We start from the raw sequence: 23,578 nt of genomic DNA, 5'->3' as shown, positions 1-23,578 counted from the left end.
ATAAATCGAATATTCAGGATTACTTGGCTGTTATTGTTGAGACAGCTGTTGGTAAGCCTGAATCCATGGGGCTCTGATGATGACTTGAATTGTGGTGTTATATATGGATGGAGTATAATTCTGTCTCAGTCACACCCCTCCCCAAAGCCTTCTGTAGATAACATACCCACAGCTGCCTTGTGCTGGGGCCAAAGTGTGCTATGAGCTAGAAATGGCCTGCTTGAGGAAGCGCAGGATAGAATCGGATAGATTAGGGAGAAGTTGGTGGCCTGCCCTCAGCCCATTTGAAAAACCCCTGTGGGAGTGTGAGGTGATGAAGAAGAAGAGGAGGAGGAGGAGTTTGGATTTATACCCCACCTTTCTCTCCTGTAAGGAAACTCAAGATAGCTTACAAGCTCCTTTCCCTTCCTCTCCCCACAAAAAACACCTTGTGAGGTAGGAGGGGCTGAGAGAGTTTGGAGAGACCTGTGACTAGCCCAGGGTCACCCAGCAGGAATGTAGGGGTGTGGAAACACCTCTGGTTCACCAGATAAGCCTCTGCCACTCAGGTGGAGGAGTGGGGAATCAAACCCGGTTCTCCAGATTAGAATCCACCTGCTCTTAACCACTACACCACGCCGGCTCTTTTCATCCCGCCTTGTCTGCTCCTTAAGTCTGCCACACCCTCACAGTATGTTCAGGCTCTGTGAAGGATATTTAGTCGCACACACATCCCTCCCAGGGCAGCACTTACGGAGTGCCAACAAGGGTCTGCACCCATTCTGCCCTCTTGCTGTAGAATCTTATGCCAGTCCCAGCCAAGGGAAGGTGCAGGGTTGGCGGCTGTGTTTTCCCACTTCACCTGGGGGACCTCCAAGCCGAATGGAGAGTTGGTGATGTGACCAGGTGGTGCTCGTGCATCAAAGGGCTTCACTGCAGCAAGCCCCCGCAGCTTGAAGGAATCTCACACCAGCAGTTTGAGGCAGTTGTGTTAAGTGACTGTTGGTTCCTCTGTGAGTGGCCTTCATGTAATCAGGGCAAAGGGGTGGAAAAGGGGAGGACGGAGAATCCTCTTGTTTCCCCCACCCACTAGAATTATGGCTGCCACAGGAGGTGGTGATGATGGCCACTAACCTGGATAGCTTTAAAGGGGGCTTGGACAGATTTGTGGAGGAGAAGCCGATCTGTGGCTACCAATCTTGATCCTCCTTGATCTGAGATTGCAAATGCCTTAACAGTCCAGGTGCTCGGGAGCAGCAGCAGCAGAAGACCATTGCTTTCACATCCTGCATGTGAGCTCCCAAAGGCACTCTGCGAGTAGCAGAGAGCTGGACTAGACGGACTCTGGTCTGAACCACCAGGCTCTTTCTTATGTTCTTATGTTCTCTCCATTTGCAGCAGAGTGAATGTGCCGGTTGGGGCACTAATTGTTAGTGCGGAGATTTGTAAATGTGATCAGATTAAAGCACAGACTGTGTACGCTGACTAGGGGGAGGGACAGTGTTCTGTCCAGTTTTTCCACAGTCACAGGCATGAGAGGTACAACACCTTACTATTTACACTAGATTAGACTAGTCTCCTGCTTCCAGTTCACAGGCAATGTCTGAGCAGACTGACGAAAGTGACCTGGGTTCCTAGAGACTTGACTTGTCAAGTATTCTGCTGTTATTTTACTTGTTCATAATTCCTGGGCATCACACTCATGCCAAAGAACCCTGAACCCGTAAAAGCAGAATACACGACCAATCCAGCTTGCATTTGTGCTGAGCGGCAATCCAGAAAGCTATCTTTTCGGCGTGGATGCTGTCCCCCAAAGCGTGCAAGCCAAAATACGGAGAGGCCGCACCTTCCTGCTTCTTCTTTACATCCTCGGCACCAGTTCAGCTACAGCAATTAGACAACATTCTGTGTGCCTTCGAGCTGTTCTCTCAGGTTGATGCCTTGGAAACGGGAAGCTTTACAAGGCCGGCACCTGTGCAGCCAGGTATTTTCCCAGTCCTCATAATGAGGTGTCTGCTGTTGCTGCAAACTGGTGCCCCCCTTTGTGTGCCACCTTAGATGCTCAGCTTGGCAGGTAGCTTGGATAAAATCTCTCCTTAAATGACTTTCCTACATAGCAGCTTGGCCAAGGCTGTACTGATGTGGGCAGAAGGAGGGGAGTATTTCTCAGCTCCTGTTTGGGGAAGAGCTGGCTCTTGGCTTGCTTGCGATTGCATGGCAAGGGAAACTGCGTATCCACCCAAACTCCCATCCAGCCCAGCTTGGTGTGGGCACGCGGGGAGCTTTCTGCTCTTGTTCCATGCGCTCCTTGCACAGTGTGTTCCCTTCTGCTTCTCGTTGTGGCTTCCAGCTATGATTTTTCTTTAGATGCCCACGGCAGGGGGTGTCAGTGAACACCCCAAGGCTGCAGTTGTTGGAATAATGAGGCAGATATTAGCCAACATGCTGTTTACATTTTAAAAAGTTTGATTCTGTTCCAGAGATGGCTCTTTGAACTGCAAATAACCACTCTCAGCTGAAGAAATGCTACAGTTTTGCTCCATTCCGAGGTAATAGACATGACACATGTGCATTTCCAGAACTGTGTGTTTATGTTTGTAACTCTTGTACAAGCATACAAGCACTCTGAATGTACTGTCGAAGGCTTTCATGGCCGGATTCAACTGGTTGTGGTGGGTTTTCCAGCAGTGGCGTAGTGGTTAAGAGCTCGTGTATCTAATCTGGAGGAACCGGGTTTGATTCCCAGCTCTGCCGCCTGAGCTGTGGAGGCTTATCTGGGGAATTCAGATTAGCCTGTACACTCCCACACATGCCAACTGGGTGACCTTGGGCTAGTCACAGCTTCTTGGAGCTCTCTCAGCCCCACCTACCTCACAGGGTGTTTGTTGTGAGGGGGGAAGGGCAAGGAGATTGTAAGCCCCTTTGAGTCTCCTGCAGGAGAGAAAGGGCGGGATATAAATCCAAACTCTTCTTCTCTTCTTCTTCTTCTGTGTGGCCATGGTCTGTGTGGTCGTGGTCTGGTAGATCTTGTTCCTAACGTTTCGCCTGCATCTGTGGCTGGCATCTTCAGAGGTGTATTACAGAGGAAAGTCTGTTACAGACTGTGTCCTAACCCCAGTGCGTAACAGAGTTCCCTCTGTGATACACCTCTGAAGATCCCAGCCACCAATGCAGGCGAAATGTTAAGAACAAGATCTACCAGACCACGGCCACACAGCCCGGAAAACCCACCACAACCAGCATTCTGAAATTGCTGGGGTGCTTTATGCATTGTGTCCGGTTCAATAAACACTCTCCTATTAATGCACTCTGACCAGGGCTTGATGGGCTGTTGCCCAAGAGATTGCTTGAGCTAGCTTCCTGTCACTTACCAAAAAAAAATGCCACATCAGCCTTTGTGCAATAAGGGCGTATTCGTTCCACCCGTTTCTCCTTCTATTGTGTCAGATTTTGAAGGGTAAGCTCCTCTGGGCTGGGCTGTTTTCTTTCTTGATGCCTTCCGGGGCGCCTTGCATGTTGATGCTGCCGTGTAAATAATTCAGGATGAAGTATTAGGACTGATCAGATGGTCCCTGGTAAAAAGGTCTTCCCCTGTCTCCCCCTCCATCAGAAAATCCAGCTTTTATAAACTGGGCTCAAGACATCGGCGGCTTTGTTCTTGCAGAAGCACGTTAAAATCCGAGTGGGTTGCAACTTGGCAAGCACAGAACACGTGGAATTCTTTGTTACATGACGAGAACTGTGTTTTTATTTCATTCTGATGGAAACTGTGCCCATATGCTCGAAGCAGTTTATGTAATCTAAAAGTTACAGTATGAAAAGTATTAGAAGATCATAGAATCCTAGAGTTGGAAGAGACCCCAAGGGCCATCAAGTCCAACCCCCTGCCATGCAGGAACACACAATCAAAGCGCTCCTGACAGACGGCCATCCAGCCTCTAAAAACCTCCAAAGAAGCAGACCCCACCACACTCCGAGGTAGTGCATTCCACTGTTGAACAGCCCTTACTGTCAGGAAGTTTTTCCTGATGTTTAGGTGGAATCTCTTTTCCTTCACCTTGAACCCAGTACTCCTGGTCCTGGTTTCTGGAGCTGCAGAAAACAAGCTTGCTCCCTCGCCAACATGACATCCCTTCAAATATCTAAACATGGCTATCATGTTACCTCTTAACTTTCTCTTCATCAAACATAGCCAGCTCCCTAAGACCATAGCAGCACTATAAACCAGGACAACTCAAGACGCCTTAAAGACTAACCATTTATTCCATCATAAATTTTCATCAGGGCTGGCTGGCTGCACAGGTGCCTGAGTGGGCGGGAGACGTCAGACTTGGTTTATACAGACAACAGGGGGGAAAATGGTGCTGGGAATGTTACAAGGAGAGGCGGATTCAAAACAAAACCCAAAAAGTCACAAATAAGGGCCTTTTGGAGAGTTACTTGTGAGGAGCTCAGGACTATGAGCCCTGAGCAAAGGTCTGCACGAGTCCCCTCTTTGGATGAAACTTCCCCAGTACCTTGGCCTTTGGGCTGCTGCTTTCGAAAGGATGGAGGAGGCAAGACAGGGCCCTATTGTTTGGCAACCAACTGTCTTCAAAGGGTCTATACCTGACAATATGCAAATACTAACCTTTAAAAAAAAAACAAACCACGTGGGCTACCTAATACCTGCAGACCATAGTATCAAGCGTGTCCCACCTCCAGGTTGTGGCTGATCCCAGCTCTTAGGTCTGATTTCCAGGCAGGCGCAGTTCTACTCACCTGGAGAACATGGCTCCTTTGGCGGGCGGCCCCTATAGTATTCTATCCCACGGAAGACCCTCCCTGCCCCTCCTCAGGCTCCAGCCCCCAAATTCCCAGGTCTTTTTTCTGGCTTTCCAGCCACCCTAACTTATTTGTTTTGCTAATTTGTTCCGCCAAACCACTCGATTAATGGTTGTGCCCCATATCCCAAAATCTGCCTTCTGCGCTGCATGTTGTGTATTGCTACTCTGATATTGCTAATGTATTGATTTATATTGACGCATTAGATATTGTCTGTTAATGCTGCTGTTTGCGTTCTTACGTTTTGTGTAGCCTGAAAGCTCAGTCGCCACCTGAAACGGGTCCTATTTAGTCTTGTGTATTTTGTTGCTGTTACTGTGTATTATTGCTATATTGTGGAAATGTGTTGTTTATCATATTGTTAGCCGCTCCGAGCCCTTTGGGGATAGGGCGGGGTACAAATATAATTGAAATGAAAAAAAAATGCAAAGAAAGCAGTCGGGGGGGGGGGGCGTTCAGCGGCAGAGGCTCTCCTGCAGGCTCCCGAAGGGGGCGGGAAGAGAGGGAAGCGAATCCCCCCCCCTTCCAGCGCGGGCGCCGCAGAAACGCCCCCCGTCCGGCCCTGCGAGGGCGGCCGCGCCCGCCTTTGTGCCGCCCCCCCCCCCTCAGCCGGAGCATCTGCCCGGGGAGAGCCCTGGGCCTCCCCTCCCTCTCCTCCCCCCGCGGCTTTTCCGGGGAGGGGGAAGCGGAGCAGGGGGAGGTTTCCAGCGCCGGCGGTCCTTTGTCATTCCAGGCACACGCGCGCCCGCCCGCCCGCCTCCCTTCCTCCTCCTCCTCCTCCTCCTCCTGCTGGCCTGGGCGCGGCGGCGGCGGCGCTGCAATCCAGCCCCCGGGCGAGGGGCGGCCTCGGGTGGCCGGCATCGCCGCCGCAGGCCCTGCTCGGATCTCTCTCTCCCTCTCTCTCCGCCCTCGCCCCGGGCGCACGTAGCCGGCGGACCGGCCATGGGCATCTGGGCACCGGCGCCTCAGTAGCCGCCGGAGAAGGAGGAGGGAGCGGCCCCGCTGCGCGTCCTGCTCCGGCCAGGCGCCTCCGGCCATGGAGGTGGGGAAGATGGTAAGGGTACCGGGGAGGGGGGGGGTGGCGTCGGGCGTCCTCGCCTTGCTCGACGGGGGGTGGGCTGGACGGAGCCAGGTGGGCGCTGGGCGGGGGCTGCCCTCGCCGGGCTTTGGAGAAGGCTACCCCCTTCCCCGCGGCTCGGTGGCGAAGCTGCAGAGCGGCAGCCTCGGGGTCTTTTCTGGGGCAGCGGAGGGGCGGGCGGTACACAGGCTCATTGTCTGGCCCCGGCTGCTCTTGCTTGCAAGGAGCATCTGGGCGGCTCGGGGGCTCTCCGGGGGCGCCTTTGAGGAGGCTAATCGGTTCGCGAGGAAATCCCCGCAGGCGACCTTTCCAGACGGACATATGGAGGGGGGAGGCGGTCGCCGGCGCACCCACCCACTCACCCCGGATCCCCGGCACAAAGCGTGCCTTCTGGCGTGGGGCTGCTGGCCGCCCCCGCTGCCGACCGACCCCTCTCGCACTTTGGAAGACTGCTTGGGGCACCCCCTCCCCCCACTTCTGGACGATGTAAAAAGAGCAGAGTTCGCAACCTGCCTGTAGGCACAGGAGTGGACCTGCATGCATGGCAGCAGGATGTGATGGCCACCCCCCATCCTGGCCTTTTCTTCCCTGTGGGAAGGGATAAAGTTTGAATCCCAGTGGGAAGGAGCAGCTGGCGTCTCCCTTTCCCCCTGCTCCTTTGTGCAGTTGTGCCCATGGGGGAGGGTCTGCTCTTTCCAGCATCTCACACCCCAAGGTGGAAATTGAATCGGACTTGCTCCGACTTGACGGTGCCATGCAGATGCCAGGAGCTGCAGGGGGGGGGGGAAGGGGAGGCCTCTGGCCGCTGCCTGCATCGGGGCAGCTGTGTTCGTGCACTTGTTGTCCGAGGGGCAAGGACAGAAGCATGCCTTTCTCCTGCAGACACAGACAGAGCTTTGGGGATACGGCAGTCTTCGGAGGAGCAGAGAAATCAGATGTGATAGGGCAGGGAGCGCCTGGCTTAGTTTTGTATTGGGGTGTGTGTGTGATAAGCTGACATGGTGACATCACTCCGTGGAGGTAACTCAAGACCTAATCAATGCTTTTAGGGTAAGCAGCCTCCTGGAAAAGGGAGCTGACGGTCCCAGGAGGCCATCTTCGCTGGAGCTTAATGGAAGCGAACTGTTGCCGCCGTAGGCGAGTCTCGGTGAGCTTGTTCTCACTACAGATGGGACAGTGCGAGAGGAGGCAGAGCTAATGAAAGAAGAAAGGTGAATCCAACACCACCTCCCCTGAAAAAGGAAACGTGGGGCCCCTTCCGCACATGCAGAATAGTGCACTTTCAATCTGCTTTTGCAGCTGGATTTTACCAGGCAGAATAGCAAAATCCACTTGCAAACAGTGAAGGTGGATTGAAAATGCATTATTCTTCATGTGCGGAAGGGGCCTGGGTGTTTCCTGGTGCCCAGGCAAGTGCAGGAACATGCCAAAAAATGCACCTGATCTCACTGCTTAACTTCTGTGGTTGAAAGTTGCCTGCATGCAGAGATCCTGGCAACGTTTCAGAAAGATGCCAAAGGGGGCAGTGAGCAGGGTGGACGTTGGGGAGGGAGGACTGATGTCAAGAAGGCATCTTTGTCCCCTGAATGCAGGTGACAGATGCAGGAGGGCATCCTTCTGTTGATCCAAGGCTAATTGGGCATATGGGAGAACGCACTTCCTGAAATATTCCAGCAGGAGAGGACTTCTTAGGTGAACATGATGGCCTTGGCCCGTGGGGAGCAGAGGGTTAGCTCGGGGGTGTAGCTTGTTCATGGCATCATCCCGCTTGTACCCAGAGCCAGATAGCTGCAGCCTCTAGAAATGACTGGTAGACCTGAGTTGCGGTGACATTATAAAGATGTGACCACTTGTTGCTTTCCTCTTGTACCTGGGCAGGTATCCTGATGGCTCAAAGGTGTGGGTCATGACCTTCAGGACTGGGATGGTGACGCTTCAGAACTACCCTGATCTCTGAGGTTTCTAGTCTGCGCTCTGCGTATCGATTTGGCTGGGGCCTTTTTCAGCATATTTAAGGAAGGTGCCGAGGTTACTGTCACCTGATCTGGGGTTTAGGAGAAGGTGTTTTCTTGTTCAAGAGGTGCTTGAATAGGGAAACAGTGTGCTGATCCAGTAATGCTTTGCTTGATTTAGCAGTTTTAGCTCATGGGCATTCCTTCTTCTCCAGATTTAAAGAGCAGAATTTGGGTGAGGGGCTTCAGCAGTGGGCGCAGTGCAGTTACTCCAACAACTCCTGGAAATACCTGTGGGCATATTTCAGAGCAAAGTAGCATATAACACAGAAGTAGAATTCTTCCTTTCCAGTTTGGCTTCTGTCAGGCTCCACTCTACCGAAAGAGGAAATTGAGACTTAGGGAGCTGGTATGTTCAGTTTGGTGAAGAGAAGGTGAAGAAGTGACATGATGGCCACGTTTAGATATTTGGAGGGATGTCATGTTGGTGAGGGAGCAAGCTTGTTTTCCGCTGCTCCAGAGACTAGGACCAAGAATAATGGGTTCAAGGTGAAGGACAGGAGATTCCACCTAAACATCAGGAAAAACTTCCTGACATTAAGAACTGTTCGACACTGGAATGCACTACCTCGGAGTGTGGTGGAGTCTCCTTTGGAGGTTTTAAAAGAGAGGCTGGATGGCCATCTGTCAGGAGTGCTTTGATTGTGTGTTCCTGCACTGCAGGGGGTTGGACTTGATGGCCCTTGGGGGTCTCTTCCAACTTTATGATTCTAAAGCAGGTTGGGAAGCTGCGTCTGCGTCTCCCACGCTTTCAGCAAAACCAAGAGATCATCACATTTTTCAATCTTTCAGTGCCTCCAGACCTGGGCTTTTACTTCATACATAAAATGGGAAGAGGAAGGAGATGGGTTTTTAAACAAAAACAGAAACTCTGGTGGACTTCTGACTTGTACAAAGTTTTTAGCCTGTTATTTTGTATATCCTTCAGACTTGCTGAAGGCACCCTGGGCAGGGAGCACTGGAGCGTGGCCTCATCATCTGCCTATAGGAGGCCAAGAGTTTTGCACAGGGTAAGCGTCTCCAGCGTCCTTCGTTCACCCTCCTGTCCCCAAAGCAAATGATTTATTATTATACCTTTTGGAGACAGAAGGGTGAACGAAGGGTCAGTGGACGATGCCCTTGCCAATTCTGAAAATCCAAGCTGCTTCAAGGTGGACTATGAGGTGCTCCAGGACTTCCTTCCCTTGTGCACGTGTGTGTGTGTGTGTGTGCGCGCGCGCGCCTTTTTGTGGGAAGCTATTCTTGCTTTCCAAGCAGCTGGGACGCAGCCCACTAAAAGGAAGTGATGTGCCACGGCCCACTTGTTGAAGAGGAAGCTTGCAATAAAATGTTATGGGCTGGGGCATGTTTAAGGCTGTTGAATTCTTGTGCACTTCTCCCTCCCAGCTATGTCTGTGCTCGTGCCTCATGAAGAGGACAGTGGCTGAAGCATCAAGCGGGAGGAGAACCTGTGGGGGAGTGGTTATTGTACGTAGATGGTCGGTGTCCTTTTGTCTAGCGCAGTGTCTGGAAGTCAGTCTTACTGTTCTTCTCTTGGAGGTGGAAAGCGTCATCAGGTCACAGCTGACATGTTGACCCCATGCAGGGGTCTGCAACCTGCAGCTCTCCATAAGTTCATGGACTACAATTCCCATCAGCCCCTGCCAGCATGGCCAATTGGCTATGCTGGCAGGGGCTGATGGGAATTGTAGTCCATGAACTTATGGAGAGCCGCAAGTTGCAGACCTTCAAGGCAAGAGACATTGGGAGATGGTGTGCCGTTGCCTGTCTCCGTATGGCCTGAAAGAGTTCTGAGAGTGATGTGGCCGGTCACGGAGAGAGCCAGTGGGGTGTAGCGGTTAAGAGCAGGTGCACTAATCTGGAGAACCAGATTTGATTCCCCGCTCTGCCACTTGAGCTGTGGAGGCTTATCTGGTGAACTAGATAAGCTTGGCATTCCAACACATGCCAGCTGGGTGACCTTGCGCTAATCACAGTTCTTCTGAGCTCTCTCAGCCCCACCCACCTCACAGGGTGTTTGTTGTGGGGTTGGGGGAGGGGGAAGGAGATTGTAAGTCCCTTTGGGTCTCCTTACAGGAGAGAAAGGGGGGATATAAATCCAAACTCTTCTTCTTCACCTTCACCTTCACCCAGCAGGCTTCATGTGGAGGAGAGGGAGATTAAACCCGGTTCTCTGGACTAGAATAAGCCCCTCTTGACCCCTACACCATGCGATGCTAGCTCTCTTCTCTCCCTTACATCCAGTTCAGTTACCACTTCAGTGATGTTCCTGAGAATGCATTCTTCATGATTTTCAACTGTAATTAATTTTGATTGTAACTTTAAAATAACAGTGCACCGTATAGGTCCCTCAGGGAAGTAAGGTTGCCCTCGGAACTGTTTTTGGCATTGATGAAGCGAGTTAAAGGAGCTTGTTTTTATGGGCTTCTGCAAATCAGATGTAAATTAGACTAAACATTTTCAAAGTTGATAGCTCAGTATTCCGGTGCATCTGCCAGCAGAGCCTTTCATTGTCACACACACACACACACACCCTCCCCAAGGGTCATTTGTGGCTCTTGCAAGAAATGGAGGCTTAAACTGCATCCAGAAACATTCAGGTTGGATGTTTGGACAACCTTTTGGGCTGAAATGGCAGCCGAGCGCTAAAACTGACTGCCAAGGGGGTAGAAGGACCTTCATCATGGGGGTTTTGGAAGGACATATTGGGATGCATTTGGTTGACGGCTTGTGCTGTTCCAGTAGGGAATTGTTCCTCCATCTCGGAGGCCGGCGCTGTTTATATAAGCCCAGCCATCAAATAAGCTCCCCCAGCCCCAGGAGGCTTAGCCAGTCTGACTATGTCAGCACTTCTCCTGGAACTGGAGCTGGTCAAGCAGCTCGAGAGCAGGGAATCTCTTGAGCCAGAAGCAACCTTTGGGATCCACTGCTCTGGAGAGAGGGTGGTTTCCCTCTTGGGCATATTGGTGTTGTCACCTGCTGTGTGTTTTGGGGTTGAAATACACTTGCTCGTGATGAAGCATAAAGGACCAAGGGCTCTTGAGTGGGGTCTCAAGACATGGAGCTGAAGTAGAAACGGAGTTGCCATTCTCAGGGGGCTTTTAATGCAGTTCCTGTGATAATAAACTTCCTGTTGGACTGGGGAAGAAGAAGAAGAGTTGGATTTATATCCCCCCCTTTCTCTCCTGTAAGGTGACTCAAAGGGGCTTACAATCTCCTTTCCCTTCCACCACCACCCCTCACAATAAACGCCCTGTGTGGCAGGTGGGGCTGTGAGAGCTCCAAACAACTGTGACTAGCCCAAGGTCACCACCAGATAAGCCTCCACAGCTCAAGTGGCAGAGTGGGGAATCAAACTCGGTTCTCCAGATTAGAGTGCACCTGCCCTTAACCACTACATCTCGCTGGCTCTCTGGGAGGGGGGAGGTCTGTGACCTTGGCCTTGAACTGCAGGTCTTCCTCTGATCTGCAGACCTCAAAAGCCTTCTGCAGGAGTGCTCAGCCTACTCAGAACTGCCTGTTTGGGGCAAAACAATCCCTAACGGTTTTTCTGTGGCTGCTGGACTTTCATCATTCGTATATGCAGTAGTTAACATCCTCCTTGCTGTCCCCAGCTCAACTTTACTTTCACGTTCATCCATCAATGAGGCAGCCATAGATCAGAAAGGCAAAAATGGCTATTGCTTAGTTGCAGGGTTTAACTATGTACAGTGTCGGGCAGGCAGGAAATAGCTGCTGTCCCATATGGGATGTGATTGACAGTAGTGCGAGAACCACCCGGAGAGCGTGGCAAAACATAGTGGAAGTAGTTCTGAATTTAGGTGCTTGTGGGGAGAACGTAGAGGCAGGTTGCCGGCTTCTGCCCTCCTGTAAAGTAGGGGTCAGTAACCCTTTGTAATTAGAGAACAAAACTATATAAAAATTCAGCGCAAGAGATTAAAACGCAGTAGGTTTAACCAAGCCCATTTGCATCACTGACAACACACAGCTCACTTTATGGATATTTTATGTGCTGATCAGTGATCCCTATTCCTGATTTCTATTTATTAATGTTTATTCCCCGCCCTTTACCACAGTCTCCTTAGACAGTCTTTTGTTACCCTAGATGGGTTTTTTTGTCTGCTTTGTTTTCTTCCTCTGTAATCGAGTCTCACTCATTGTTCTCTGGAAATGCCTGCTGTGTAAGAGAGCTGGGGTTTTTTTTTTTTTGTATTTTGCAACCCACCTTGAGTTGCAGCGAAATAGGTTGGCTATACTCATAATCAATCCTACACAGTCCCAAACACCGGTCGTGATGAGGTCTTTATTAAGAATCGGCACACACAAGGTCTCACGATGAGTAATAAATACACACAGGTACACCTTGCAGAATTCTTTTAGCACACTGACATAGATGCACATTTGGAATTCCTGGCAACCGTTTGCTGTTGTCATTTTCCTTTCTAGAAAACATGTCTAGGAAGCTCTTTAATCTCATAACATCTTTTCGTGCCGTTCCCTTCACATGCTGGTAATTTTAGCATCCACCTACCCCTCCAGCGTGGCTTAACAATTTCCTTTCCTTTTTTTTCCCCCAAGAGCCATATTTGGTTCCGTACTGAGCAGTGTTTGTCTCTGGAGCCGTCGCTTTTGGGTTCTTGCTTTAGAGTGAGTCCCAGGGATCCTTCCTCGTCCTGGATTCTTTTTGATTTTGTATCTCCCGAAGTGGTATGCTTGGCCTGTCTGCCCGGTGACCCACCCCTTTTGATCTGGCTGCCTGTTACATTGGGGAGCAGTTGTATGGAGCAAGCGTGGTGTAACAGTTAAGAGCAGGTGCACTCTAATCTGGAGAACTGGGTTTGATTCCCCACTCGGCCACTTGAGCTGTGGAGGCTTATCTGGGGAACCAAATTAGCCTGTGCACTCCAACACACGCCAGCTGGGTGACCTTGGGCTAGTCACAGTTCTTTGGAGCTCTCTCAGCCACGCCCACCTCACAGGGTGTTTGTTGTGGGTGGGGGGGAGGGAAAGGAGATTGTAAGCCCCTTTGAGTCTCCTTACAGGAGAGAAAGGGGGGTATAAATAAACAAAACCCTCTTTCTGTGTGTGTGATGGAGTTGCTATTTTCCTGTGTGTCGTAGCCGATAATCGCGCCTCCAGAACCTGCCTCCGTACTGAGCTGATGAAGCAGGAAGCACTGGACAGTGCTGCTCTTTTAGCTGAGTGCTGACCGCTGCTGACCGTTCCAGGAAGCCCTCAACCCTGAGAATGCTGAGTCCTGTCGACGATGAACCTTCTGGAGAAGAGCAGGGCGGCTCTTGAACTTGAGCAGAAGGGAGGAAATTGGGCTCCAGAATTTTGCCCCGTACGGCCTGTTTGCTCCCACCCCCCTCCAATCCCACGGCACCTTAAGCAGAGAGACTTCATTCAGGGCTTGCAGCTGCTGGGCAAAGGCATCCTCGGAGGCGTAGGCTTTTTCAAAGCCCTCTTGCTGGCTGGCAGCGCAGTTGGACTGTGAGACTTCCGCTTCCTCCCTCTCCTCAGATGATAATGCCCCTTTGTGGGGTGGCAAGGAAATTCTCGCATGGCATTTGTGAGAAAAATGCCTTGATGTCGAAGCAAAGGGACCTCTGTGGGTTTTGGTGAATGTCCAAATGCATCTGCTTCAAATGCACATCTGATGCTCCCACTGGGAAAGTTGGAAAAAAAAAATCTAGCTCCCTCGGAGGCAAGATCCTGCTTTTAGAGCCAGCATTGCAACAGATTCCTCTGCTCTCACATCCCAGGGGATCCCTGCGCCTGACAGTTTCTGGGGGTGGAATGCGCCGCCAAGTTGCAGTCCATTGGTGATGGCCCTGGAGGGTTTTCAATGCAACCACTGAACACAGGTGGTTTGACACTGCTGGCGTCCATGTACCTTCCTTGGTCGTGTCCCATCCCAGGGCTGATCCTACTTAGCAGGCAAAATCTGGTCAGATAGGGCTAGCTTGCCCACCCAGGTCAGGGAGGTTTATAGCTGTTCTTAAGTGGGGTGGGCTTCTACAAGGTTGACTGTGACCTCCGCAGCACGAATCTGCCGAGGGGGTTGGCTTTCCTGCTGAAACTGTTTTCCTGGCTGGAGACAGTGTTGGGGATCATAACAGGTAGAGATGGCGGTGTGCGTTGCACTTGTATTGTGTGTGAATTGTAGCTTGGATTTAATTGTTTGCATAATGTGCTTTTGTTTGACTGTAATGGCTTTTAAGATGTGTTTTTATTGTGTATATTTAGAATCTGTTAGTCACCCTGAAGAGGACAGAAAGGTGGGGTATAAATCCTGGAAATAGATTTTAAAAGCCCTTGTTTAGCTGAAGAAGGGGTTGTTTGTTTCAACATTTATTTTTTTCCCTCAGGCATGACTTGTTTATCCTAGTCTTAGTTATTTGTTCTGCTTCTCTAGTGAGAAGTTAGAATTCCTTTAGAACTTTGGATGGTAGAAAAACCTAACTTCGGTATCCGAGCTGGCCGTGGCAGCCCTAGCAACAGGGGTTTCATTCTGTAATGGGGTGGATTAAGTGGTGAGATTGAAATAATTTAACAACTGGTTGTTTACAAGCACCATTTTAACAACTGGTTCTGCCGAAGTGGTGCAAACCTGCTGAATCCCATCACTGGGCGGATGGCTTGTTTGGCAAAAAGTTGAGAGGCTCCTTATAGCCCTAAACTAACCCACAATGGAGTTTGGTTGGCTGGAAGTTTGTGGGAGGGGCCGTTTGGGGTCAGGGTACTTGAAGGACCATCTCCTCCCATACTATCCTGCCTGCTAGTTTTAGGATCTGCCTCTCAAGCCCTTCTCTCTGTGCCCCTACCTTCAGAGGTAAAACAGGTGGCTACGAGAAACGGCATACGGCATTTTCTGTGGTGGTACCACCTTTGGATCCCCTCCCCCTTGAGGCCCACCTGGCACCTGTTTTACTTTCTTTGGGACCCCAGGCTAAAACACATCTTCTTATCCAGGCTTTTAAGGGGGGGGGGTCTTGATCTTATTTGCTTTTTAATGCCCTGCTTCCGATTTTTTTAATGATGCTTTTCATTGAAAGCTGCCTTGAGGAAGACTCTGAAAAGGCAGCATAGAAATATCCTCAAATAAATAAATACATTTGTAGAATTCCTTCCCCCCAGGAAGCGTGACTAACTCCATCTTCATAATCCAAAAGCATGCCTATTGTAGGAGGCTTTGGGATTAAATTTGATTATTAATGCCTGAGGTTTTAACACAGCCGGTTTTTTATTTCAAAAATGGATTTTTTAAAAACAAGTTCTGCCTAATTATCGTAAGCTTCTCAGTTGGTTTATTGGTAGCCGCTGATGGGGGTAAACAGAAAGACTACATAATAAATAAATGATATATACCGTGAGCCAAAGGAACAGAAGTTCAGGGTAGGGAGAAAGTTCCTGAAAGGACGGCTTCCTGTGCCCGCCCCCCTTTCCCGTCCCCAGATTTTAAAGCAGGATCAGCAATTCCAGATGCAGCAAGAATGCAAACATGTATTTCCTTTAGGTAATAGCAGCATATGGAGCCCAACAGTAGATGGTCCTGAGTCAGTCCCTTGGGGAGGGCAAGAAGGATTGCTGGTGAAATGCGTGATCTTTTTTGGATCAGATGCACGGTGCTTGCTTGTCTCCTCCAGAGCGGAGATCCGTGAATAGGGAAATTGCGCCTTCAGATTGCTCAAAAGGCCCCGTCTATCCTTGTTAGGAAATGCTCGGCTTTGTAACTCCTCCTGCTCCGCTGAATAAAGCCCCCTGGAAGAGCCATGGCTAGGAGCTATTTACGGTCTTTCAGCCACCACCTGCGGTTTGGGGAAAGGCTGCAGTTGCGTGTAAGGCATTGTGTTGCTTCAGATTTGTAGATGACTGGTCTGGTCCCAAACCCATTGGGAACCAGGCAATGCACGGGATGAGAGAAGAGCAGTGTTGGAGTTATAGATACCTTAGTTATTTGTTTGTTCGTTTGTATATTTAATCATATTTTTATCCTGCCCAGAGGGCTCAGGGCGGGTTACAAGTTAAAAACACAGTAAAACATTTAAATATAACATTAAACCTACAACATTCTGAAAACATTGATGAATAAATAGTTTATACAAATAATAACCGGTGACTTAAAAGAATCCAATCATCTTGTTCGTACCCCCCTCCCCTTTCCGGAGGCCAAGAGGAGATGCTAGTGCCAGGTGACTAGCTGGAAAAGGTGTGGTGGAACAACCAGGTTTTACAAGCCCTACAGAACAAAGATAGTTCTTGCTGGGCTCCAACCTCAGCTGGTAAAAAGCCCTGGCTTGCGTGGAAGCCAGCCAGATATCTCTGGCTGAGGATCAACAAAAGGTTCCCCTCTGATTAGCAGAGGGGTCTTAGAGGGCAATATGGGGAGATACGGTCTCAAAGATATGCAGGTCTGAAACCACATAAGGCCTCTTGCAGGGAATAAAACTGAAGGTATTTTAATGGACCAAGACACCGAATGGTATTCGTCAGGATGAGTGCATTCTCTTTACAGGCCTCAGAAGAAGAAGAAAAGTTGGTTTTGATGCCTCGCTTTTCACTACCTTTAAAGAGTCACACTCACCTTCCCTTCCTCTCCCCACAACTGACCCCTTGTGAGGCATATGGGGCTGGGAGAGTTTTGACAGAACTGCGACTAGCCCAGAGGTCTTCCTGCAGGCTTCGTGTGGAGGAATGGGGAAACAAACCCTGTTGGACAGGTTAATATTTGCCGCTCATGTGGAGGAGTGGGGAATCAAACCCGGATTCCCAGATTAGAGTCTGCCGCTCTTAACCACTGCACCACGCTGGCTCTCAGAGGAAATCAAGGCTGGAGCAACCTCTAAACAGGGTGTGCCCCTTCCCAGTCGCCAGAGATGGAGCCAGGAAACTTGTGGTTGGCCATGATGTAGCACTGCCAGTTCAGTCGGCGGTGACACCTGACTCCCACCCCCGCTGCCCCAAGGCAGGCGTGTATCGCATCACCCAAAGTGTGTGCCAGGGTAGGGGTGGGGCTGCTGTCCTTCATCAGCTTTCCCCCTTTCCCCTAATGTCGTCTGAACAAACACAGAAACGTCCCAACAGGATGAAAACCCAAACAACGCAGTGGTGGCAAAGCTGGCACAGATACCTCCTGGCGGGAGGGGGAGCTTGGAGCCTTGCGGCAAGGCTGGGCACCTACTCTGTTTTTGGGCAAAGCTCCCAGGCTCTGCTCAGAGAAGAAGAGTTTGAATGTATATTCCCCACTTTCTCTCCTGTAAGGAGACTCAAAGGGGCCTACAGTCTCCTTTCCCTCCCCCCCCCCTCCACAGCAAACACCCTGTGAGGTGGGTGGGGCTGAGAGAGCTCTGAAGAGCTGGGACTAGCCCAAGGTCACCCAGCAGGCACGTGTTGGAATGCACAAGCTAATCTGGTTCCCCAGATAAGCCTCCACAGCTCAAGTGGCAGAGCAGGGAATCAAACCTGGTTCTCCAGATTAGAGTGCACCTGCTCTTAACCACTACACCACGCTGGCTCTAAAGCCGGAGCTTTTCTTCTTCCTCAGGGGTCCCGCACGGTCAACCCCTCTCCAGACCTGGTTAGTTCTCGGGGTGATCGGCCTGGTAGTCTCCTCCAATAGCTCCACCAACTGTGTTGAGTGAACGGTTCTTGGCAGCCGCTGCCGAGCATGGCAGCTGCCAGATCCTTCCCAGAAATGGATCCAGGAATTGGCAGAGTGCAGCGGACATGGGAGGCGGATGCCAGCCATTGACAGGTGCTTGGGGGTGGCGTGTCTATTGGCTTGTGGCCCTCAGCTTTCCTGCTAATGCTTCCCTTCCTTTCTCTGAGCTTTCTCCCCCTCCTTTTTTTTCCCCCCAGACCGTCAGCATCAACAAGGCCATTAACGCTCAGGAAGTCGCCGTCAAGGAGAAACACGCCAGAAATATCCTCTCAAATTAACAGCCCTGAAAGGAGGAGGCGGAGGTAGAAACTGCCGGGGGTTGAGCTTGCAACCATTTTTCCAAAGCTTGAGCGCCTGTCATGTCTTGGCCGAGCTGAGCTGAATTACTGGGGGGGTGGGGGGGGTGTCAAGTGCTATAAACCAGGACATTCTGTGACTCAGGGATTCTGGAAGGCTTTCCCTCTGAATCCTAGTTATGGGGTGACTTTTTTGTTGTTGTTCGGACGTTGGGTGGAATGCCCTCTGCACATGCTCTGAAGCATCTTCTATGAATGAATCAGAGCTGAAACAATAGAAATAGATTCTTTTGGCTGAGCTGGCTCTCAGGCTATGGCCCCTTCTCCCACTCTAGACTGCACAGTTTGGCGAGTCGTCTGCGGGGGCTGCTCCTTGCCCAAATAGGACTAGCGAGAGGCTGACATGTGTAGCATGTTTGTCCCACCTGCTAGAGGGTGTGTCACCTGCCTTCCAGGTGAGATTCTATGGTGAGTGTTAAAAAGACCCACCTGCAAGCCAGTGTCCCAACTTCCCTTTCAGGCTCCAAGCTCGACATCCGCTCATTGCGGGGAAAGTACCTAGAAGTAGATTGGAAGAGAGCTTCTCAGTCGAAGAAGAGGATAAGAGTTTGGATTTATACCCCATCTTTCTCTCCTGTAAGGAGACTCAAGGGGGCTTACAAGCTCCTTTCCCTTCCTCTCCCTACAACAGACCCCTGGTGAGGTAGGTGGGGCTGAAAGAGTAACCATGACTAGCCCAAGGTTACCCAGCAGGAGTGTAGGAGTGGAAACACATCTGGTTCACCAGATAAGCCTTAGCCACTCAGGTGAAGGAGTGGGGAATCAAACCCAGTTCTCCAGATTAGAATCCACCTGCTCTTAACCACCACACCACGCTGGCTCCAGCTGGTTTCAAGACCGATGTTGCAGGCTCTGCTCCCTGGCTGCCCAGGCACCACTCGTTGCCTGTGGGTGTTTGTTGCCTATTGTTGTCATCCCGCCCCTGAGGAATCCCTGTGCTTCCTTTCTTTGGCGTATCGGACTTTTCCTTAGCCTGCTTCTCACCATGCATCTTGGGGACGCACCACGAGAAAGGAGCCCACACCTTCTGGTCTGTCGTGAACCGCTTGCCTCTCTCCAGCAACGCTGTCCTCTGTTGGAAATTCTGCCACGTCTTCCACAAGCTCCTCCGTGATGGACACCCAAACGTAAGGCTGGTGCTTTTTTTTCTCTCTCCAAGCTCCTGTGGTTGGATCAGGGGGACCTGTCACTGCAAGGGAGATTCTCGGGATGAGACGGGGTGGTGGAGCCCGGTGCCGTTCCATGTTCCTAAAACGCTGTTCGTCTGCCTGGCTTGCTGTGTGATGAAGTCTGGGTCCAGCAAGGAGTCTGAACTAGCCATTATTTATAGGCGGCCAGTGGCAGAGCATTGCAAATGTGGCATATCTTGGGGGATGGGGTGGGAGGAATCTTGTGACCCAGGTGCCATGCACCTATGTCAGTGGTGGCGCACCTTTGGCACTCCAGATGTTATGGACTACAATTCCCATCAGCCCCTGCCAGTATGGCCAATTGACCATGTTGGCAGGGGCTGATGGGAATTGTAGTCCATAACATCTGGAGTGCCAAAGGTGCACCACCATGGACCTATGTCCTGTGGAAGGTGCACTGGGCCATTTCCCTCCCCCCAGGAGCAAGCAGCACCTCAACCGCTTGCTGCTGGCCACCCCAAGCTCCATTTTCTGTAGATTCACCACAAGGGGGGAACATGTGCTGAGTTTTTTTGGGGCGGTTGAGCGAGAGCAGTGTTTATTTTGGACAGCCAAGTGTAGTCCTGTTCTAATCTTCGTAAATACTGTATATGCCATCCAAACATCGTTTTTTCCAACCTCCTAGGTCTGCCTTCTGGGTTTTCTTTCATCTGAGTGGTAATTTATTCTATAGAGAACATCTGGTCGTTATTCCTTGAAGTCATTTGGGGTTTAAAATTGGTTTATTCCAAACCTGCATGATTTTTTTTATATCATGATTTTAATTTCTATCTATCACCACCTTTATGCTGTGATGATTACAAGGGATGGCCTGGTGCAGACACATAACACTTAACCATGGTTCACACTAATCATATTAACCCTGGATAAGATACCTACTGTATCACAGGACCAGTGTTGAGTTTGTTGAACTTAGTGGGAGCGTTCAGAAGACAGTGGGTAAGGCTTGTCCATTGCTTTGTAAACATGGCCAGGAAGCCATCTTAAACCATAATTTGTGAATATAGTGCTTAACCATGATTCACATTAACCGTGGTTTGCAAATCCAGTTCAAACCCTGCTTTTGCATTCAATCTTTAACCATAGCTTAGGTCTGTGGTGGCAAACCTTTGGCACTCCAGATGTTAGGGGCTGATGGGAATTGTAGTCCATACCATCTGGAGTGCCAAAGGTTACGCACTACTAGCCAAATATTCACTTTGATCATGCTTTAACTTGGTGGCTGGTAAAACAAACCATGGCTGAGTGTTACGGCTGCCCGGATAGGACCAGGGCTTCTTTCCAATGACTTTCCAGGGGTCTGATGTTGACGGCATTCGGTCCACTACAGATAATGTTATTTTGGTTATTTTATTTGTTAATGAGCATTTCCAATACCCATACTGTTTCTGATGATTTGTCATGAAGGCCTCCAACGCCTGCTTTCTCCATTTCCTTCCCTGGCAGGTCTTGAAGGATTCTGTGAGGTACAAGAGTGAACTCGGCGACATATGAGTCGATAAGTGAGAGTGGTAGCAGCTGGCCTACAGCTGAAGGGAAAAGGGAGGCTTTGCTCAGAAACTGGCAGCCTCCCTGGTCTTCCTTAGTCCTCCTGGAGTCCAGGCGCCAACTGTTAAAAGCCCGCTTCTCCTGGGTTTTGGAAGGGATTAGATTTGCAGAGAAGCGGCTTCCACAAATCACGGCCTCCCATCGTTGGGGAGAAGGATTTATTAAGCCTAAGGGCTTTATTGTATGTATTTCACATCTATCCTGCCTATGCTGGAATTAGAGCCAATGCGTAGTGGTTCAGAGCGGCAGACTCTAATCTGGAGAGCCAAGTTCGATTCCCCACTCCTCCTCCTTTAGTCTGCTGGATGACCTTAGGACAATCACTGTTCTCTCAGAACTCCTTCAGCCCACACAGAAGCAGCCAATGGCAAACGTCCTCTGAATATCTCTTGCCTTGAAAATCCTGTGGGGTTGCCATACATCATCTGTGACTTGACGGCACACACATGTTGAAATTGGAGGCAGTGGGTGGAGAGGGGTCCCAGAGGTTCTCCCCTCTCGGTAGTAACCACACTCAGACCTGGTTAGCTTCAGCAAGGACACTACCTCAAGGGCAGCTCTGTACTGGGGTTTGCACACTATCTTAGAGGAACTTTAGTGGTGATAAGTCGTTCCTGTGGAAGTTTGGAGGAGGGTGGAGAGTATCCACATTCCCCTACTTCCAGTGACAGGGCATGGTCTTTTAGCTATAGCAGCTGCTGCTGTAAAAAGTTACAGGCAGCAGGAAAAGAGGAAGGCCCAACATGAGATGAATTGATTCAATAAAGGAGAAGAAGAAAAGTTTAGATTTATACCCCCCTTTCTCTCCTGTAAAGAGACTTACAATCTCCTTGCCCTCACCCCGCCCCCCGTGAGTTGTGTGGGGCTGAGAGATCTCTGAAGAACTGTGACTAGCCCAAGGTCACACAGCTGGTGTGTGTGGGAGTGCACAAGCTAAATCTGGTTCCCCAGATAAGCCTTGACAACTCAAGTGGCAGAGCGGGGAATCAAACCCGGTTCTCCAGATTAGAGTGCACATGTTCTTAATCGCTATACCACGCTGGCTCTCATTTTGGAGGCCATAGATCAGAAGCCACCTGACAGCACTGAACACTCAGGCAACACATTGCAGCTCTTGCAGGCTCTTGCATGTCCAACATTGGCGCCTTGATTCCAGCACAGGCTGCCGTTTATGTATAATGTGGACAAGAATAGATACGGTGACCTAGGTATTGCCAAATGCCTTGCAAGGGTTTTTGGAGTTGGGGGCAGGTTTTGGAAAGCCTAGATTATGCTTCTGCTTTAAATCTCATGAGTTGGCCTGCAAATGGCCTAAGCAGAGGGGCATGAGCTAGACCAGGGGTACTTAGGGGCCTGCTTGACTCTCAGATAGGGTTCAGGAACTTATCAATTCCCATCAGCATGGCCTACCACAAGTGCATGGCCAATTGGCCATGCTGACAGAGGCTGATGGGAATTGTAGTTCCTGAACATCTGGAGAGCCGCAGGTTCCCTACCCCTGAGCTAGACTATGGCATCCTTGGGTGCTGGCCCTTTTCTGCTAATGGCTTTACCTGGAGATCAGCCTCGCTGTTTTCCTTCCCCGCAGGGCCACCTGAGTGAGGGCTACGGGCAGCTGTGCAGCATCTACCTCAAACTGCTGAGAACCAAGATGGAATTCCACACAAAAGTAGGTGACTTTTTTCCCCCTCCTCTGTAAACCGGCAGCCCTGGTTGCACAAAGGGGGGGAGGGGAGCTGCACCATGCCTTCCCTGTCCTCTGAAAGTCAGACCCAAAGAGCCTCAGAAAGATCACAAAGCAGTCGCTGGACACCAAAGCTGAGGTGCATCCAGTTACAGGAAGAGGCAGGAATAGCCTTACTGTGGATTTAGTACCATGTGGAAACTGAATCACAGGAGTTTCAGGTGTTGATTTTTCTTGTGCAGATGAGAGAGAGCAGAACCGCCTGGACAGAATTGAATTTATAGTGATATAATTTATAGTTTTGGCTGTGTAGTTTTGGAAAAGGAGTCTGTACTGGACTTCCTCGCTCTGTAAGAAGCAGTTGCCTGGCTCTCTCTTTTTCTCTTCAGAACAGAAGTTTGAGATTAATACCACGGACAATAGAGTCCAGGAGCTGGGTTTGCCAGAGAGAATGTCTAGATTTCCTCTCCCCTGTTTCTGGCAGCACTGCTGTCCTTTCAAAGGAGTTTTTTGAGGAGGCAGTTGCTGATTGGCTGCATCTTGGCTGGGTCTGTTTCTCCTCCAGTGTCGGACCAAATATTGCACAGTTGCCTGTTGGAGCTAGCTTCCCGTTCCTGACTTTGGAGCCACTCTTTTCTACCACAGAGTTGTCTGCTCAGAGTGGGAGAGAGGGGCTTTTGGCAGCACACCTGCTTACCTGTATTCCATTGAGCTAAATTATCTTGGGGGTGTCCTGATATCTATCCATGAGGCTTCCTGGTACCTGCTCGCTGGCCTGTCTCAGGAAGGTGAATGGAGTCTGGTATCCCTTTGTGTTCGTGGTCCATATGAGTCAGCAGGAGATCTGTAGAGCACATGCTCAAGAATGAAGGTAGGACCAAATGACCATGATTAGGGAGACAGAGGGCTGCTTGAACGTGCAGCTGCATCACTCACACACTGAACATGTTAATATGTCAGGTCGGCGCACCATGATGTGGTTTTTGAGTTTTCCCGGCCGGTCCGTCATCTTCACTGACTCGAAACTCTGTCTGAAACAGTCCTTCGTGAACTCTCCTCGCAGACTTTGCGTTGCAGCCCGAATTGTGATTGGCTCCAGGCCGGCTACTTTTGTCTCGGCCACGTCCCGTTTGGGAACGATTAAGGAGAAAACGATGTGTATTTATAGAATGGAATCTGGGAGGCTTGTTATGTGTCCTGGACCGGGAAGCTCGGCCTAGGGCCCCCAGGCAATCGCTTCTCA

General features: G+C 50.4%; 1 protein-coding gene across 3 annotated transcripts in view; it reads left to right on the top strand.

The window, feature by feature from the left end:
- HIP1 (huntingtin interacting protein 1) overlaps positions 1-23,578 on the top strand; it is a 63,933-nt gene that overhangs the window by 14,395 nt on the left and 25,960 nt on the right. The window contains exons 1-5 of one of the 3 annotated variants that reach the window (XM_048518877.1): positions 5,379-5,845; positions 17,755-17,859; positions 18,886-19,040; positions 20,550-20,608; positions 22,239-22,320. In XM_048518877.1, the coding sequence (XP_048374834.1) occupies positions 22,303-22,320 (18 nt within the window). In that variant the 5' untranslated portion in view covers positions 5,379-5,845; positions 17,755-17,859; positions 18,886-19,040; positions 20,550-20,608; positions 22,239-22,302. Of the gene's footprint in view, positions 1-5,378; positions 5,858-17,754; positions 17,860-18,885; positions 19,041-20,549; positions 20,609-22,238; positions 22,321-23,578 lie in introns of those variants that run through there. The other 2 variants (XM_048518875.1, XM_048518876.1) reach the window with 2 other exon arrangements.

This window comes from Sphaerodactylus townsendi, linkage group LG16 (assembly GCF_021028975.2).
Source record: "Sphaerodactylus townsendi isolate TG3544 linkage group LG16, MPM_Stown_v2.3, whole genome shotgun sequence".
In the NCBI taxonomy this organism is placed as follows: Eukaryota; Metazoa; Chordata; class Lepidosauria; order Squamata; family Sphaerodactylidae; genus Sphaerodactylus; species Sphaerodactylus townsendi.
The sequence above is the reverse complement of the archived record's forward strand: the minus strand, read 5'-3'. Positions and strand labels throughout refer to the sequence as shown.